General features: G+C 36.5%; 1 protein-coding gene across 1 annotated transcript in view; it reads right to left on the reverse strand.

Moving 5' to 3' along the window:
- Nucleotides 1–20,900, reverse strand: part of ASXL3 (ASXL transcriptional regulator 3) — a 200,229-nt gene that overhangs the window by 126,607 nt on the left and 52,722 nt on the right. The window contains exons 3-4 of the mRNA XM_060405208.1: nucleotides 1,647–1,755; nucleotides 303–411 (exon numbers count right to left, since the gene is read on the reverse strand). Of these exons, the coding sequence (XP_060261191.1) occupies nucleotides 303–411; nucleotides 1,647–1,755 (218 nt within the window). The remainder of the gene's footprint in view (nucleotides 1–302; nucleotides 412–1,646; nucleotides 1,756–20,900) is intronic.

The following is a 20,900-nucleotide window of genomic DNA, read 5'->3' on the forward strand; positions in this document are numbered from 1 at the left end:
CAAGCCTCACATAAGGATAAAACCACAGCAAACCACATAAGCCTCTCACCTTGCACAAGAAATATAACGATAACACTCAATACTATGCAGGGAAATCCATACTGTTAAAAAGCAAAATAAGGCAGAAAGCAAACAACTGAATCCTTTTCTTAGGTGCTAACCTTTAGAACTGTTTAATGATAAATGGTGGCAAAAACTTAAAATTGTATCAATAATGGTAGGGAACTCAATTAGCAAGTTATTGGAACTCTACATAACCTTTAAGAGAACAGAATTTCTATCTCAAAATCTGCCACACTTACCTCCATTTCCTTCCCCATTGGCATTGGCCTCCGCCATCTCTGAGCCATCCAATTCAGACTCACAGCCTAAATCCAAAGTTCCATCAGCTGAGCATGATGACTCCTCTTTCTATATTATTTTAAAAATAATGATTTATGGAGATGTATTAGCAATGGAAAACACTCAAAATACTTCCAGAGCCCTAAGGAATTATCAAAGTTACTTGTGATTTTAAATTGCAATACTGATTTATTTTTTAACATAAAACCACTCCTTGGAGGGGGGTGGATTACTGGGAAAAGCACACTGCCATAGTTGATTTTTTTGGGAGATAACCTTTAAAATCTACACAAAAGACAAAGTTTCTTTTAGTCATATGTTTCTCTTTTTCTCTCTACCGTCTTCATTTTAAAAAATGGCTTTACAACTTGGATGTAATCATAAATTAACCCCCAAGTAGCTACAAAAAATAATAAATAATACAAGTCTTTTGATTAACCTGTATTATTTTCTTAAACACACACATAGAACAAGAGCCTGATGCTTAAGAGCTGAGAAAGAATCCCCACTTCTTTGCCAGGTATAACTTTTACCATTCAAAATAAAACAGAAGAAACTTCCCAAAGGAAATTAATGAATTTTAAACGTAACCCATCATTTACTAAAGCTGATATTTTCAATTTATGAGAAAATACACTGATTTTGCACGTTCTAAGTTATACAGCCATTTGTATCAGCTTTTGTCCTCTGGAATTTGGCATCTTACATGGCATTTCCATTCCAGATGTAAATGGAAATTACACCAAAATCATTAAGACTTGGTTATCTGCAGCTTTTAATTTCTCTGTTCTTCTCATATGAGTAAAAGCTTTTATTACTAAAAACTTCCCAGAGATCACTGTTTCTTTCAAATTTAAATAACATTTAAAACAGCAAATTTTCAAGAGGAATGGGTACATTTCTTATTTTTATAAAAGACAGACATACAGGTGTGAAGCTGGTGTATCAATGTGTAATCATCAAATCAAATAGGTTTTTGGCAACTGTGATCATCTTAAAACTTTTGGCTGATGAACCATGGCATTCCTCCATGTAAATTTTTAAGAATCAAGAATTTCAAGGAAGCCACAACCATTTTCCATTACTATATGTTAGAGTGAAACCACAGATATGCTTTCTTTAAAGAAGAATGTCATTGTTTATTCTTAATATGAAATCATTTTTAAGACATCTGAAAACATTTAAAAGGCAAAGGGATCATTCTACCCCCTCACCCAAATCTAATTTTGTTTACCTTCACATGTCTGAATAAAGGCATGATACACAGTAATAACAGACATAATATGCAGAACAGTCCAACTTACTTTGAGAGCATAGAGGCCTGACTTCCCAGGGATTTTGAAGAATGTTCCATCCCCGATTCGCGTGTTAGTGTGAAGCATTGCATTCAGACAGGCTAATGGAGAAGTTCCACTAGGAAATAAAAGTGCGCAAAAAATGAAGCAGTCTGAGATGCAGTTTCTGGGGCAAAACCGTTCTCAGTCTCTTGGGGGAAAAAAAAAAAAAAGACCCTCTTGCATGCCTTTTTAAAATATCCTCCCAACCCCGAAAACATCTACATTACAATAACAGGCCAGTCCAGTTTCGCCAAAGTTAATCAGATGCATCTGTCTTATAGGCTTCAGGCAAAAAGTCTCCTGAATTGAAATTATGCTTTTATTCATAAAGCAACCAACACTATATTTCAAAGAAACCAAAGCCCAAACGTTTATGTGGTGTTATTTTGCAAATAACACCATGAAGCCTCAGGTTTTAAATATTACAGACAAGTTGATGGTTGCACTTGAATGATCAAATAAACCAAGTTCAAGGACAGCTCCATCCTATAGGTTGAAAAGCAACAAAAGAATAATAAGAAACCAGGGAAGAACTGATTTAAAATTACAAGTATTTAAGTTACTCATGGGATTGCACTTCTCAGAAGGCCAAGTAAAAATCTATATCTATGCTTCTTCAGTGACATTCTTTCCTCAGCTCTTTATTTGTCAAATAAAGAAAACATGTGTTTGGGAATCCTACCCAGCTAATGATAATGTTCTGCAGTAAAGAAGTAAGTGACTGAACTATAAAAACAGATTTTTTTAAAGGAATCAAATGGTATTAAATATTGATTAAAATATCAAAACACATATGTACAAACATCTTTGAAATGTATTCATATAATTAAAAAGATGTTTATGAAATGTATAATACATATATATTTTCTGGGGTAACTTTAGAACTTCTTTTGTGTTTTGTTTGTAAACTGATATTTCTGTATACTAGAATTTAGAGGTAGAACTGTTACTTGCATTTAATTATGTTTCCATATACACTTTACTTCCTAATACGCTATAAGTTCAATATTTGGTTGAATCAATACAGATTAGAAACCCTATTCACCATCTCATTCACCTAGTTAGGGTTCTGGGTATATAATCCAAGAAATCCTTGGACAAGAGAACCTTTAGGATATCAAGGTTTCAAAGTTTGAATTTCTGTGATAGAAACATATTTTTATGTGACTAAACTAAAAGTGTTCTAAAAACCAAGATTGTCCCATCTTTTACTTCCTATGAATGCTCACCAATAAAATGGAAAAAGCCAAATTTGCTGAGCTGCCACAACACACTTACTAGCCAGTCAGCATATATACACATCATGGTCATAAAGGTTTATAAGTATTCTAATAAGAACACTTTATTATTTTAGGAAACAGTTTCTCTATGCCAACACATCAGTACGTTTCCATTTGGTCTGACAGGAAGCAAGAGCCCTAGCATAAATTTGGTCACAGAACAACACAGAACAGTGAAGTACACATGGAAATAAGGCTGGGAGTTTATGTAATAGCTTTCCTCTCGAAGCTTCTACAAGCCTACAGACCTCATTTCATTATTTTCCCTCACAAAAGATGCTCTGCTCATATGTAAAGTGGGCCAAGCATTCCTTATAAAGTAAAATACATTCATCTCCCAGAAATAGCTGTCCATGAATAAATTTCAGATAAACAAGGCTATACATGTTACATTGAACACTGTAAAATATATATTTTTATCATTATTCTCTTCAGAAAAAGCACAGACAATTTGAAGCTGGGAATTATTATACCAGATTTGTGGAGCTTTAATTTGGCGAAACTGTCAGAAACACAGATTTTTTTCTGTAGGGACCTAGCAAGAAAATGTTACCACTACAAGTAAAATAGAATTCTATACATGTAAATGAAACAATATGGTTTTGAAATATAGAAATACTTAATAATACTAATTGTCCACATTTCAAACCTCACACACATTCTTCCTTTTCTTCTTTCCTAAGGTCCTAATACACACAATTTCAAGAACTCAGATTTAGAATTTTAGAGAATAATGCAGATTTAAAGACAACTAAAAAATACAGAATAAACATAATTTAATATCACTATAATTTACATTTTCTTTCTAAGGTACAGTAAACCAAAGATAATGGTGGAAGATAAACTGACTACTAAATAGTTTAATGCTATGCTTGTTTCAAAGATAAGTGATAATACCCAGTTTCATATAAATAATAAGCTCTGTTGAATATGGATATATTATTAAACTATATTGTTTATTAACTCAATAAATGCAAGATTTACTGTGGAAATATTTTAAAAATATATAATTTATAATCACATGACACAGATATCCCAAAGTCTCAAAGACTACTGTCATTTTCCCCAAAACAAAAAGGAAATCCACTTTATTTTAAAACTATACATTTGCATTTCAGAAGAATTAAAAATATTTTGCAATCAAATGCAAATTTTACTACTCAGGCTGATTAGTCACTTAGTTTTAAACATATCAATTGCATTTCTTCATAGAAAAAAAATCAAATTAAATGGCCCATTCATTTAAAAACTGTAAAACTTTAGCATTGAAAGAGGAAGTGCTTACTAGAAAGGTAACTTTCATCCACTGCATATCCATAGGAAAGTGAATTTTAAAAATCTTTCATACCCTTTACTTATTGCTATCATTCTCAACATTTCCACAGAGTCTGGAAATTGTGGACTGCTTTCCCTGAAAAAGTGAATGTCCTAAGTAACTGCCACTGAATAAGAATAAATAAAAATCTCATTAATGTATTTCTATTATTTTAATATTCAGAAAAAATAGATTCAGCAAGTGTACCTAGGCCAGCTTTAAGAAAGATATAAATATATATTTATATATCTGTATATATTAAAAAACAGTGTCTTATTGTGGGTATGAAAAAAGATGAGGCAAGTATGTGTTAAAAGTCTGTATTCTTAGAGAGCATAGACATCTTCTATGTAATATTCCTTATTTTTAAATTAAAAAATATTTGCTCACAATGTGAGTTAATTGCCTAAGTCAGAATCTGAAAGCAAAAAATTCTGGAATAGACTATGTGCCTGTGTATACTGTATATGACATAATAACACATCAACATTTTAATTCAAAAATCTCCAAAATTTCAAGTTACTTACTTTCTAAAAGGATGAATTGGAAGAATTGCGATATCCCAATTTATAAAAAGAGAAAGAAAAAAGGGAAACAAAAGTTAGTTTTTCAGCTTAAAATGCAATTCTACATCCCACTATTTCAATAAATAAGACAGTATACAAGAAACACACCAAACTCTTAGATTTGGCTGTAAACTCTGGAGGACTGGAGTAAAAGGTAAATTCCACTTTCTTCCCTACACTTCCATTTTGTCTACAATGCTCATATATCGATAGCACCATATTGGGAATATAATTAGAAACAAACAATCAGGACACTATTTGTCCCCAGTTCCTTTCTTTCTGCCATGCCCTGTAACCAGGCCCTTCCCTATACACCTGCCAGGATAGATATACAGCTTCTTCTATTTGTTTGTCTTCCTCCCTAGACTGTAGGGTTGTGGAACCCTTCTGGCTTGTTTTCATTTCCCACAACCCCTGAAGCAGAACGGGGTGAAATTTGGAGGCAGGGGAGCAGGCATAATTTAAACTGTCTAGACATCAAAGAACCCCCAGAGATGCTTTGCAGAGCCCCAGTGCTGTGTGAACTACAGAAAAACCGTTGCTTTATCACATCAAATTGCTGACAGAACATATAAAATTTTACTAATAGTGCACACTTGGTGAAGAGAATGGATGGCCTGTCTATTTTAATAATTTTTAAAACCAGAGAAAATACCTGGGGAATGCAATTGGAAGGATATTTAGATACGACAAAGAAAACATCATTCCTTTCCATAGAAAATTAACAGTGCTTTATAAGGCAATAATTAAGTAATCCAAATCTTAAGCTACTTTATTTTACTAAGCATCTCTTCACAAAAATTTCAGATGAAGCTGTTTCCTGAAAACATTTTTAAATCTTGCTTTGTAATCTGGGGAACATTGAAAAAAGTAATCCTAAACAACGTTAAGTCTAAAAATTCAACAGATTTAAGGAGTGATTATTAAGCAGCATTATTCATCAGTTACTGTGCTAAGTCCTATTAATACAAATTAACTGAACCAATTTTATATTCACTCTTTAAAATAATAAACTTCAAGTATTTTCAGTGTTGAGAGCCAGGAGAAAATGTCTTAATTTTAAAGAATATATTTTTAAGAGGAAGTTATGTGGACCTCTGAGATGGAAGTAATGTTTCAGTTCTTTATACAGAATATTAGTATTCATTATGTGAAAATTAATTGTTTACTTAGGATTTGGTCATTTCATTTTATATATGTTATACTTCCCAAAAATGTTTTCTAAAATACTGAAAAACAAATAATGCACCCTTGGCTTTATGCATGTGCTTACATATTCAATGGGCAAGTCACTACTAGTGGAGAAGAAAAAACTATTTCTACCACGGAATGTGGATAAGTCTTAAACACACATACACACAGTTTATACCAGTTGATAAATCAGTAACCTAGATGGTTAAAAACTATCCTAGAAAGTCAAGGCCAAACTAACTTTTTATTTTTTTGAAAGGCAAATATATTAAGCATTTATTGAGTACATCATTATATTTTTTTACTTTATTTATTTTAATTGGAGGCTAATTACTTTACAATATTGTAGTGGTTTTTGCCATACATTGACATGAATCAGCCCTGGGTGTACATGCAAACTAACTTCTTACTCTAAGAAACAATACTGTTAGTCTGGAACCCTTGAAAATGAGTGGGAAAAAAAAGTTGAAAGTTAGAGTCCTATATACATATACATTATCTGAAGAAGCTCAGCACACAGAATATTAAGACCAAAAAAGAATCTACAGAAAGTCTGAAATTTGATTTGGATGATGAGAACAGTGTCTCAAGTTTCACAGAACCTCTTAGATCACTAGTGAAAGTTGTTTAATGGGCACTGACATATGACAAATAATAAAGATTTAAGTTATAAAATGTAAGTTTGATTCCTAGTTTTCAGGTGTAACTGAGACTGCAGTTAAGAATCTCACTGTAGTCAACTAGCTAAGAGATACAGCTGAAATCTAAATTCTACTCTGATTTCAAACCCCATGCTGCTGCTGCTAAGTCGCTTCAGTCGTGTCCGACTCTGTGCAACCCCATAGACGGCAGCCCACCAGGCTCCCCCGTCCCTGGGATTCTCCAGGCAAGAACACTGGAGTGGGTTGCCATTTCCTTCTCCAATGCATGAAAGTGAAAAGTGAAAGTGAAGTCGCTCAGTTGTATCCAACTCTTAGCAACCCCATGGACTGCAGCCTACCAGGCTCCTCCGTCCATAGGATTTTCCAGGCAAGAGTACCAGAGTGAGGTGCCATATATAAACATACAAAAATAAACAAGAACAACCAATTAATTCAAGAGATGAGTCACTTAAAAGGAAAATATTTTCCATATTTCTTTATAAAGAATACCTACATGCTTTTCATTATTCAATGTGTCTGTAGGGTAAAATTGGAAACATAGCCCCAATATTCTTTTACTAGGTATGGATATTGAAGCAAGAAATAATTACCAAGTGACATATGTTGCACAATTCTTAAATTTAGAGAAACAGTTTCAGACTCCAAACCTAAACACACATCTCTGATTGGCTTGAACAATGTAAAATTATATTCTTTGGGGAATATAAACAGGCATTTGAACTTAGACCTTTTATCCACTTTATGGACACAATGAAGCTACCACTAGATAGACTACAGTGATTCCTATAGTCATGTTCACTAAACAGACCTTTTGTTTAAGGAGACAAGAATTTCAAAACATCAATGCAAGGACAAAAGTTTGCTTAGTATTATTTTAGAATAGTATCTATAAGGAAAATTAAGAAATAGTCCTATAAAAATGTAAGCTAAAGCATATAATCTAAATTATAATTTTTAAAGACCTCAAAGTAAAATATGAGGTGATCTGGTTATCTTTGATTATAGACATTAAGGGAAGGATATACCACATGTATAGCTGGAAACGAGGAATTGTATGCATGTCGTGACGGGCCACATTACCACTGCTATCCTAGGAAAGGCAATGCAGTACAATGAGAGACTCTAGCTTCTGAAGCCAGTTAGCCTGAGTTCAGCTGAGGATAGACCATTTACTAGCTCTATGACTTTAGACTTCATTTCTATGGGTCTCAGGCTTCACAACTACAAAATGTGGATAACAAAGGTCACTATTTCATAGGGGATTATTCTGAAGATTTAATGAGTTAAAATACATAAAACACCCAGAATTGTGTCTGGCATACTGTATGTGTTTAAAAATTATAAATTATTACTATGTATAATAATAACAAATTATTATGAAAGGAAATCAACTCGGAATATTCACTGGAATGACTGATGCTGAAGCTAAAGCTCCAATACTTTGGCCATCTGACGGGAACAGCCGACTCACTGGAAAGACCCTGATGCTGGGAAGCATTGAGGGCAGGAAGAGAAGGGAGTGAGACAGGATGAGATGGTGGGATGGCATCATCGACTCAATGGACATGCTGCTACTGCTGCTGCTAAGTTGCTTCTGTCGTGTCCGACTCTGTGCAACCACACAGACAGCAGCCCACCAGGCTCCTCCATCCCTGGGATTCTCCAGGCAAGAATACTGGAGTGGGTTGCCATTTCCTTTTCCAATGAATGCATGCGTGCTAAGTTGCTTCAATCATGTTCAACTCTGTGCGACCCCATGGACAGCAATCCACCAGGCTCCTCTGTCCACAGGATTCTCTAGGCAAGAATACTGGAGTGGGTTGCCATGTCCTTATCCGCAATGGACATTAAGTTTGAGCAAACTCCAGGAGACAGTGAAGGACTGGGAAGCCTGGCATGCTGCAGTCCACGATGTTGCAAAGAGTCAGACACAACTTAGCAACTGAACAACAATTATGATAACTACTATGCCCCAAAATAACCAACATCTAAAGATACAAAGGATGGCAAATGGAAAGAGATTAAATATTCTGTAGTTTAAAGAACTTATTCAGGTAAAGTTTTAATTTCATTTTTGTTTCATTAGCAAAAATAAGTGAAGATATGCAAGTGTATACATTCCTTTCCCACAGCCTTTCACATGTGATTAATACTGAAAATAACTTATTCAGTAGAGAGAAAAGATGCTAAAAATATCTATTATTATAGATGCCATTTATTGAGCATCTCTACGTGACTGGGCTTTCATACTATTATCTATATTCCTTACAGTTCCCATAAAATGTAAGCATGGTCCCTAGTTTTACAGATGTAACCGAGGCTGAGAGGTTAAGACTCAGAGTGTAGTCAGATAACAACTAACTGATACAGCTGAAATCCAAATTCTACTCTGATTTCAACACCCATGCTCTTTTGACTACCCCCAATTCTCTGTCTATAGAGTTGTTTCTTCCACTTAACTAACCTTGGATACCACAAGTGAATATATAACACTTGAGGGAAACACACAAAGGAAAGCCAGATGCCAGAAAAGAATAAGATGTTGGCTTCATCTTCATTTAATATTGTCTGTAACAACGACTCCTCTAGGGTAAATTCCAAATAATATAATGAAAGAACCAGATTACAGAAGATGACATTGTTGGTTGTCTTGTTCAGGTAATGCTACCCTATGAAAACGAAGGAAGAAAGACCTTTGAGAGAATATGGTTAAGAATTCAGACCCATAATTGAGATGCCTCTTTGCAGAACTAGATCATTAAAGAATAACACAATCCATTAGTTGAATAAATATTTATTGAGCACATTATATATGTGAAGCTAATCTTGAAATAAATTTGCACTCTTGACAGTGCTTTGCACAGAACAGAAATGTAGGCTGGGCTGAGCTGAATTCTCTGAATACATATGAAATGACAAGGGATTCAGGAGAAAGGAGCCTTGAAGCATGTGTCACAAAATGAAGAAAATCATTTGGAATTTAGATGTTATCCCTAATTTATTCCAGGGAGGCAACTGAGATGCAATCACTTGTGGATTTATTCTATCACCAGCTCCAGCGCAGAGGCAGCCAACCCATGGTCTTTGATGGCTTTTCAGGACTTTATACTACTTCCCTACAACTGTAGTCTCAGAGTATTTTCACTTAAGCCAAAAAAAAAACCAAACATATAAAATAAAACAATGGATTTCATATATTAAAGAACAGCACTGTCAGCACAATTGGTATGATAAAACAGGTTTGTATCAAAATGTTAATTTCTGTATACTACTTGCAGCTACTCATACTCACACTCTCTCATTTTTTAGTAATGGCCAATACCACAGCACTTCTGAATGTGCGCTATGGGATGTTAGTTCCAAGTGCGCCTCAAAAAAACTGTCAAAGGAGTTTCAGAAAAAAAAAATGCATTCTCCTCTTGCAAACTCAGCAAATATATTAACAGTGTACACTAAAATCTCTGAAAAATCTTACATTAACTCCAGAAACCTGCTTAAGTCAGTGTTTCCTAAGCATATGTAATTTAAAAATCTTTTCCACAATAGTATGTAGCAACATCTCTGATTATAGTATGCCAAGAAAAATACTTGAGGAAATGCCGAACTATATTTATGGTTAGGGTCATGAGGAAATAGTACCTAGCGGTCATATTCCCAGGAACATTTAATTGTATTAGCAAGATGCTTAAAAATTATTTGAAAAGTATATAAAATAGTTGTTTCTCTGTGTAAAAATAATGGAGTGTGATTATTCTTCCGTGTGTAGACTTCCAAAATTGAAAAGCATCCAAGTACTTCAAACAGCATTGAAAAATTTACAAACAGTATCCATATATACATGAAAACATATTTGCAATATCATATTACCTGAAATGAAAGTCATCATACTTATCTCTCCCAGTGGAGAGCTTCCTCCTGACTCTAATTTCTCTCACTCAATGAGTATGGTCTTCCTCTTCATCACCCAGAAATGAAGCATTTCTTAGACTATTAGAATTATTCTGCCTCAACAAAGTTCATCTTTCAATTTACATTTTTCACTTCCTCACAGCCTAATTGAAACAATCTTTACATCACAAGAGGACAGTTTTAGAAACCCTAGCCCTACCCCTGCCTTCAATGTCTGCCTGCTGCAATTCCATCTACCCACAGGGGCCAGGGCCATGTTCCTATTTAAAAGACAAAAACAGATACAATGTTGCTCAGGCTTCAGGCCTTGATGTGCACCAGATTGACTGACTGCTTCTTTACCATCCGTACTTTTCACTCCCTACCAAAGGAAGCACAGAGTCACTAGGACCCTCTACCGTAGGATCCGCAACCCCTTCATCTCCACCTTCCCCAACTCTCAGGTTACTCCCCAACCCCAAGACTACTCTCCTCTAATCTGATGCAACTCCGTAAACCGTGTGCCTCTGCAGTTTCCCATCTCTCTGTTTTGGCTCCTCTCGCATCCTCTGCCTGGAAATGCATCCCACTCTTTGCTCCATTTATCACTCAAAACAAAGTGTTTCGCTACCACCTGTATGGTGACGTCTTCCGTGATACCACGGTGTCTCCCTCACTGTACGGTAGTCTCAACACCCTGGATATCCCTCACAATTTCCTCTCATTACAACCGTTTATGCGTCTAACTCTCCTACCCTTAAAACTTCCAACAAGTTTGGGAATGCCACGGGGGACAGACACATATTTATCTATCCTTTATTATTTGACAAGCAATCCCAAGGCACTCAGAAGGTGTTTGTTGAAATGAACATAATCATTGCTATAAAAACTGTTGCAATCACGGATCTGTGGACATAACACCCACACGCTGAATAGCCTCTATAGTCTATTTAAACTCCTGACTACAATCATATGTGTCAAACAGCCAACATATCACACAGGCTACGTAGTAGCCATATTATATTTGCACGCTCTGCATTCCTTTCTCCTAGGAACTTTCCTGACTTTAGTTTAGCCATCACTGAAATGGTCCTGACTTCATCAGAAAGGCTAGCCTTGGTAACTATCTGGCCAGATGGTAGGAGTCTGAGTATCTTTGGGGAAGCATATAGAAATAAAGGGAATGAGCATACATTATTTTCAGTAGAAACATAAGCTGTAAAGGGACAAAAAAAAAATATTAGCTAGGGACTACCTTCACCTCGACAAGCAGGGAGCCTACCAAGAACAAAACTAACCACAGTCAAGCAGAGCAAAACAGAGGAAGAAAACATGGGGGAAACGATGGCATCACTCGGACTCCTGCATTATCTAGTCATGTTGAAGGTCAACTGGATGTCCACGTTAAATAACCCAACAAATCCCCTGCTTATTTTATTGTTGACACTTGGATAACTGAGAGGCTGACCTCATTTTTCTAAGCCTCAATGTGCTCCTCTGTAAAATGATGAGTTTAAAATAGGTGATGATGATGCATCTGAGTCAGTTCTAATGAGGTGGATAAACCTAGAGCCTAGTATACAGAGTGAAGTGAGTCAGAAAGAAAAACACCAACAGTATATTAATGCATATATAATGGAATCCAGAAGGATGGTACTGACAAATCTGTTCACAGAGCAGCAACGGAGACGCAAACACCAAGGACAGACATATGCACAAGGGTTGGAGAGAAGAGGTAGAGGGTGAGATGAGTGGAGAGAGCAGCATGGATGCAGCAGCGTGGAAGCCACTCAGTTGTGTCCAACTCTTTGCAACCCCATGGACTATACAGTCCATGGAATTCTCCAGGCCAGAATACTGAAATGGGTAGCCTTTCCCTTCTCCAGGGGATCCTCCCAACCCAGGGATTGAAGCCAGGTCTCCCTCATTGCAGGTGGATTCTTAACCAGCTGAGCCATAAGGGAAGCCCAAGTGAGTAGCCTATCCCTTCTCCAGCAGATCTTCCCAACCCAGGAACTGAACTGGGGTCTCCTGCACTGCCGGTGCATTCTTTACCAGCTGAGCCACACGGGAAGCCTGCATGGACACACATACACTAACATATGTACATATATGACCAATGGCAACTTGCTGGATGACTCAGGGAACACAAGCTGGGCTCTGTAATAACCTAGAAGGTTGGGAATGGGTGAGAGGTAGGAGAGAGATTCAAGACGGAGGGGACGTATGTACACCTATGGTTAATTCATGTTGATGTATGACAAAAACCAAACCAATATTGTAAACCAATCATCAATCAAATAAAATTAAATAAATATTTTTTAAAATATGTGATGAGTTTTAAATAGCTTTAAAATTAAAGTTATACTAATATCTTTCTGGTTAAGGCTTCAAGGGCAATTACAAATGGTTGGACAACTGGCACGTTGTTCATTTTAGCCACGCCACCTGTCTCTTCGCCTCTCTTCCTACTCATTTGTCAAAGGCGGCTCCCATTCACCTCCTAAAAATTTCTAATCAACGCTCTAGTCTATAGCAATGGTTTCTGAACTTCTGTAGGCATCACAGCCTGTCCTGTGACTGCAGCATTTAGTTCTGGGCTATCTAATATCTCACGGCTCAAAGGCAATAAGTGCCTTAGGGCACTGGCTTCATCAAGACCCTTTGTGTCCCCCTCATTAAGGCCCTGTCAGACTCAGATGCTCAGAAAACATTCAGAGACTGGTGATAAGCTTAACATTTCATAATCTACAGAACAGAACAAAATTTGAAGCACGGCAATACCAGCAATTGGCTGAGGACGTCCAGAAATAGGAACTATGAATTACTCTAGTGAGAATATAAACTGACACAGCCAGTTTGAAAAGACATCTGGCAATATCTAGAGGGAAAACAAAACCAAACAGGTGTGCAAGCTTTACAAATCAGCAATTCCACTTTTTGGTACAGACCCTAGAAAAACTCAACTCACATTCACAGTCCCTAATTTTTTTAGGAGGAAAAAAAAAAAAACTGTCAGTAAATTAAATGTTCACCAGAACATAATAACTATAGACATAGATACACTTAATCTATATATACACAGTGAAATTATAAAATCCTGAGCCACAATGGTATACAGCAAACATATAACAATGATTAACTCTGAGTAAAAAAGGAAATCAAAGGAACTCCAGCTTTTTCTGCCAGACTTTATTTAAAAGAAATCCAAAGCAAATATGACAATAAGTCTACAACTGTTAATTCCAGCTGGTGCTTGTTGGTCTACGATATTTTGCTGTATTTTCAAAATTTTTCAGAACAGAAAAAACAAAGACTATTGATAATTTTGTTCTTTAACCCTAAGTTTATCTGCTGTCCAATTCTATTAGATCTTTCTCCCTATTTCAGCTTATATTAAGGTTTAAACATTTTGCACATGTAAATCCATATATACATGGAATTATATGGAAGTGTAAAGGTACATCATTATACAGACTAAAAGCAATAAGCCACTCTCAACTTCTCCCAACGACACCCATTGCTTCTGAAATAATGACTATTAATGATGTACCACTTTTTTTTTTCTCCCAGAGCTTTTCCTATTTTTATTCTGATATATGTATAGATTCAACTCTATGCTTTTATATTTTAAATTTATTTTCAACAGAAGTGAGAGATATTATTGCATACCAGTAGATGCATGCTTTTTTACTTAATAACCTTAAGTTTCCCATAGAATATATTTTTTGTTCTTAATGTTCCACAGACTATTAAATGCTCTTAATAATCATGCAATGCTCCCACTATCCTATAGAGTAGATAAGCTGTACTGTAATTTTTAAACTTCTTTATTATTTAACATGTAGCTTACATCTGATTTTACCCATTAAAACAGTGCTGCAATGAAGAACCAACATATACACCTCCTTGTTTATGTGCTATAGATTGAACACTTGTGTTCTCCCCAGATTCATATGTTGAAACCTAATCCCCAATGTGATGCTAATTGAAGGTGGGGGCCTTTGGGAAGTGATCATATCACAAAGATGGAGCCATCACCCATGGTATCAGTGTTGTTATGAAAGAGACTGTCCACAGGATTTCCCAGGTGAGAATACTGGAGCAGGAAGCCACTCTCTTCTCTGGGGGACGTTCCCATCCCAGGGATCAAACCTGGGTCTCTGGCCTGGCAGACAAATTCTTTACCATCTGAGCCACCAGGGAATTATAGCAGCCTGAACAGTTGGACTGTGAAGAAGGCTGAGCGCTGAAGAATTGATGCTTTTGAACTGTGGTGTTGGAGAAGACTCTTGAGAGTCCCTTGGACTGCAAGGAGATCCAACCAGTCCACTCTGAAGGAGATCAGCCCTGGGATTTCTTTGGAGGGAATGATGCTAAAGCTGAAACTCCAGTACTTTGGCCACCTCATGCAAAGAGTTGACTCACTGGAAAAGACTCTGATGCTGGGAGGGATTGGGGGCAGGAGGAGAAGGGGACAACAGAGGATGAGATGGCTGGATGGCATCACGGACTCGATGGACGTGAGTATGAGTGAACTCCGGGAGTTGGTGATGGACAGGGAGGCCTGGCGTGTGGCGATTCATGGGGTCGCAAAGAGTCGGACACGATTGAGTGACTGAACTGAACTGAACAGAACAGAACAGACTAAGACAGTAGGTATAATATAACTATTCCTCTAGGATAGATTCAAACAGTAGAATTACTACATCAAAAAAGCATAAAAAAAAATGTTGATAGCTATTTCCAAATTATCTTCCCTGAGAGTAACTACTTTCCCCACCCGAGTCAAGGGTGGACAGTATGAATCTTTACATTTTTGCTAATCTAATCAAATGGAGGTAAAGTGGTCATTCCAGGTAGAGGGAGCAGCATGCAGGAGGCACAAAGGAAAAAAACGGAACATGTCTGCAGAAACAGAATTATTTGGTATTTCCAAGCAGCGAGTGGGAGGGAGAACAGGGCTGGGATCGGACCCCAAAAGCAAGGTACACACCATGCCAGCTGCATGACACTTGTGCGTGCTTAGGTGTTCAGTCATGTCCGACTCTTTGTGACCCCATGGACTGTAGCTTTCCAGGCTCCCCTGTCCTTGGGGATTCTCCAGGCAAGAATACTGGAGTAGGTTGCCATGCCCTCCTCCAGGGGATCTTCCCAAACCAGGGATTGAACCCAGGTCTCTTGTATTGCAGGCAGATTCTTTACTGACTGAGCCACATGGGAAACCCAAGGATAGTAGAGTAGGTGGCCTATCCCTTCTCCAGAGGATCTTTCTGAGCCAGGAATCGAACCAGGGCCTCCTGCATTGCAGGTGGATTCTGTATCAGCTGAGCTACCAGGGAAGCCCAGGCATGACGTTTATACCTCAGTTTAGACTCTATGGAGAGGAGTTTAGACTCCATGCAGGACACGATGGAGAGCCCCAAGGGACTTTCAGGAAGGAAATGCCCTTGCCCTGCTGTACACAAGATCCAGAATGAGACCCATTTCCAAGAAGACACAACAGTTAGGACCCTGCCGTCCTTGATTGAGGGAAGACAACCTGAGCTTCATCATAGCAATGATGGTAAGGAAAGGATGTAGAGAAAGACTCAAGAAATACATGAGAAGAGAATGAACTTGCGGTTGCTGAGGAGAAGACTGGGAGGAAGGGATAGTTTGGGAGACTGGGATGGACATGTACACACTGCTGTGTACGAAATGTATAACCAACAAGGACATACTGTAGAGCACAGGGAACTCTGCTGAACATTATGTGGCAGCCTGGATGGGTGTGGAGTTTGGGGGGAGAATGGGTACATGTATATGTATGGCTGAGTCCCTTTAATGTTTACCTGCAACCATCACAACACTGTTTGTTAATGGGCTATAGCCCCATCAAAATAAAAAGTAAAATATTAAAAAGAGATACATGAGAAGAAATGTGGGGGACAAAACTCAGGAGGACACAGAAACTGACTAGATGTGTGTGATGAGGTAGTAGAAGCGGGTTAGAATTGCTTCAGGGGCTGGGGGTAAGCAGTGGTGTTATTAATTAAAATTGGTTAACATAAAAGAGATGGTTTGGGGAAAAACATGGTAAATTTAGTTCTGGACTCACTAACTTAAAGGTATGCAAGCATACAAAATTCAGATACACACACATCACAGAGTTAATGCTGGGGTTAGAGACTAGACACTGGGGGACCATCACTTATAGAGGGTATTTGGAAAGGTGAAAATTGAAAGGCACAGATGTGGAGTGATAAGAGAAAAATGACTGACTGGAGCTTATTACATTTCTGAGTCAGAAAACTACATGAGAAGATATTTCTGAGATGAAAAACAGGAAAAATGAATCCTATGAAGAATTTCATTATAATAATATGAAATGTAACTCTAACTTGAGGATATGATTATTTTAGAAGTCAGAACAAATCTCTGTAATCACAGGTAGAAACAACCTGTGAGTAGGAAATTACCTAGAGGATCTCACCAGCAGGGACTTTTCTTTTAAATATGCTTTTTTTCTTTTAATATAAGAACATTACTAAAATATCTGTCAACTGAATAAAAGATGAAAAAAATCACTAAAAATTCTCAATTCCTTATAACAACGCTGAGCATTTTACAAACTTTCTACTAGTCTATGTTTCTGGTAGGTTTCTATTTTAAAGTTATGATTTACCTAAATGTTCAATCACCACATTTTATTTTATACTATACCCTGTCCATACTACTACACAGCCATAATATATCAAGTGGTTAAAAATATTCTATTGACATGTGTCAAGCCAGTGGTTTTCAATCTAGCCATGCATTAAAATTTTTAGGGCAATTTTTTAAACGCAAATTTTGAGGCAATTCCAAACATCTTAAATAAACATCTCTGGGTAGAGCCAAAGCACTGGCACTCTCTTTAATGTTTTTCCAAATGATTTTACTGCACAGTCAAGTTTGCGAATAACTGATATTACTGGTGAGTGTTTAAATTATATTCATTTATAATTGAAATAGAATTGATCTGAATATTTTAGTATATATGATACTTTTTTTTTCCCCTTACATTCAAGAATATTTTAAGATAGGCTTGCATAAGTGGCATTATTATTTCAGGAGATAAATGTTATCTAATGACCTTTTGCAAATAATGCCAACTGGCTTTTCAAATGAGTTGTTTTAGTTTATACTCTCACCAGGAGTGAGAAAGCAGAAAGCATCATTTGGAGTCAGGGTGAAGTGCTTGTACTAACTAATTTATTAGGTAAACCAAAGGACAATCTCCAATGGCTACTTTACCTTGCATTTCTATGATTACTAGGCAGATCAAATCTTATCTACATATTTGTTTATTCCCTGGTTTTATGCACTGCAGTTCCTCTGTTCATGACCTCCGACCACAATGTTCTAAGGTCAACACCTCTTTTTGTTTTCATAATCTCTTGAATTAATAGCTCTAGCTTTTATTAACTAGAAATATTAACTAAAAATATTTTCTGCATTGTCACAATGCTTTTGTGATATACAAACACATAAAATTTTATGTAGTCACATACATTCATCTTTCCCTTTGTCTATTGTAAAGCTTCTGTGAAGAGTCATTCCCCTCTCAATGTGTGCATGTGGTAAGTCACTTCAGTCATGTCTGACTCTGCAACCCCATGGACTGTAGCCTTGCAAGCTCCTCTGTCTGCAGGACTCTCCAGGCAAGAATCCTGGAGTGGGTTGCCATGCCCTCCTCCAGGGGATCTTCCTGACCCAGGGATCGAACCCACATCTCTTCTATCTCCTGCCTTGTCAGGAAGGTTCTTAACCACTAGCGCCACCTGGGAAGCCTCTTCTGTCTCAAAGGTGAATTCAAATGTTAAATCTGAATTTTTCTGTTTTTCCAGTGGTATGACTTTTCATGCTTTAATTTTCGATCGTGTCTGTTTCTTCCTCAATATAAAACATAACTAACACATAACATGTTCCATAAACACTTTTAAGGTGTATAAACATTTCCTTATCCATTACTTCATTTCTGATTCATCCTCCTACCCCTCTCTGCAGAAGACTCTGGTACTACTGATGGGAAATTCCTTGATCAGCAGAATGTCAAAAGAACTCAACTCAGAGTTTTGCTGGCTATGGGAAAAATTTTACCTTTAAATGTTTGATAAAGGAAATGTCTAAAAATAACTACACCAACCACTACTGTTAAGACTGGCAATCATACCACAGGACAAATGTCAATTTAACTTAGTTTTCTTCTCCCTTCCTTCCTTCCCTTCTTCTTTCTTTGACTACTTGCATTCTCAAGGCAATTTGTTCAGCAGCAGTTGTCTGGTTTGATTAAAAGTATTCCCATAAAAAGATATTTAATAAATTTAGCTTTTTGCTATAAAAATAGAAGTGTTATCAAATTCAAACACCATAATGATTTCAGATAGCATGAAATACATCCACAAAATTCAGACAGAATTACAGAGTAAAAACAAACTTGAGAAAGGAAAAATACAAAGATCAGTGAATTTAAGCATCTTTCCCTTCCCCAAACTTAATATTCGACACCTAAAAATACATCTAAGAAGCTGGCAGTAGGCCTAAAAGAAATTTAATACACCTAGTTCTTGTTTTAATTTCACCCTCTGGGAAATATGATTCATGAGAGACCTAGCTGGGAGTAGGGACTGCAGAAAAGCAACCCAAATTAAATCTCTCCGAACAGAGAAAAAGAGTAAAATAAAAGCAACAATGGCTAGGATCAATGCAAATGTAAAAAGAGAATAAATAATACTGTTTCAGACTAATGTTTGTTGAAAACTATAAAATTATACTCACATACATAGTAATAAATTCCAAAAGTAATGCTACTGATATGTTATATATGTATTACCTCTGTTTTATGGAAATAAAGATCTTCCTTAGGAAAAATGCGCATTTTGATGACCCAGGGGAAGAAACGTATCTTTAGACAAAACAAGATTTCCTGTACATTATTTTATAGTAATATTAATGTTCCATCTAGGCACACAGAGACTCTCCAGACAACAACTCCAGCAACAAAACGAGAGAACAATATGTAAATACAATTGGGTGGGGTGGAAAGGAAAAGAATTCATGAGCCTATTCAAGAAAAATTATTTTAAACCTGAAGCCTTGTTCAATCAACTAAATGGTAACTAAATAGTTATGAAAATTATAGAGAACTATCTATGTTTATGTAACAATAAATGGTCTTCTGTCTTCATTCTTCAATGTTTTTTAAAAAATAAAATTTTGGATATGATGGCTTCTGGCCACTTGGCAAACATCTTATTTAAGTAAGCACAACTACTCCAAACCACTCATTTAGTCTGAATTAATATTCTTGAGGCTTTAAATACCCACTTGAAACTTCCAGGAAATAGTTCTTCAATGCACCTGCCACCTAATTTCATGAAATCAATATTTCACTTAAGCTAAGTCAGGAAATCTTAAGATGCTGAATTCAATTATGACCATTACTTCATGAGCTGCTAGTAGATAAAGCACAGCACTGAAGTTGAAAATCATTACAGTTAAAGAGCTTTACCTCTTTGGAAAAGTGGGGTGTTTCCTAAGGTACCATTAACATAATATAGAGCATATCATGTTAGGATAACAGTAACAACTTAATATATAATATAGTGCCTTTCTATTGCCAAATGTTAGTTTATAAGCACAGAAACAATATCTCTCTGGCTATGCCTACAATAAATCTATTGGGATGGTGGGAAGCATCTATCTACCCATAGAAAAAGGAAAACTAATAATATTGATCCAAACTTCATCCAAAGATGCAAATAAGTATTTAGTGAAATCCACATATATTACTGTTTAAGCAAAACACAATCACCACATCTTCAGTCATGTATAAGCACAATGTTATACATGAAAGGCAACAGGAAGCTGAGGTTCCACACAGAAAAGCTCACACACACATTAAAAGGAAAAAATAAACTTTTATAAACAGTAAACGCCTGGTACTGGTTTTCAACTGCTGTCCCTCCCCAGATATGTACTAACTACCTGACTGGCTTCCATGCACCGACTCTTCTATTTCCTCGAGTCCAGAGTGGGGTATCATTACTTCTATTTCTAAACAGAGAATGAAAAACTTTCCAAAGAGATAAAATTTGAGATTCTAAACCTCTCCATCCTGTAAATGGTAAACATTTGACGATCATTAAATTGCTCCTTTTGTCACCTGACTTGTGAAAGTGAGTTTTAAGAAAACTCAGGAAATATTAAAAATAAATGTTATGCTAGTACATTCCTAGGTCTCCCATTTCCTCCTTGGTTTGTTCTAATAGGTATTCTTTTTCTTCTTTTTTAGT

The sequence above is a fragment of the Ovis aries genome, chromosome 23 (assembly GCF_016772045.2).
Source record: "Ovis aries strain OAR_USU_Benz2616 breed Rambouillet chromosome 23, ARS-UI_Ramb_v3.0, whole genome shotgun sequence".
In the NCBI taxonomy this organism is placed as follows: Eukaryota; Metazoa; Chordata; class Mammalia; order Artiodactyla; family Bovidae; genus Ovis; species Ovis aries.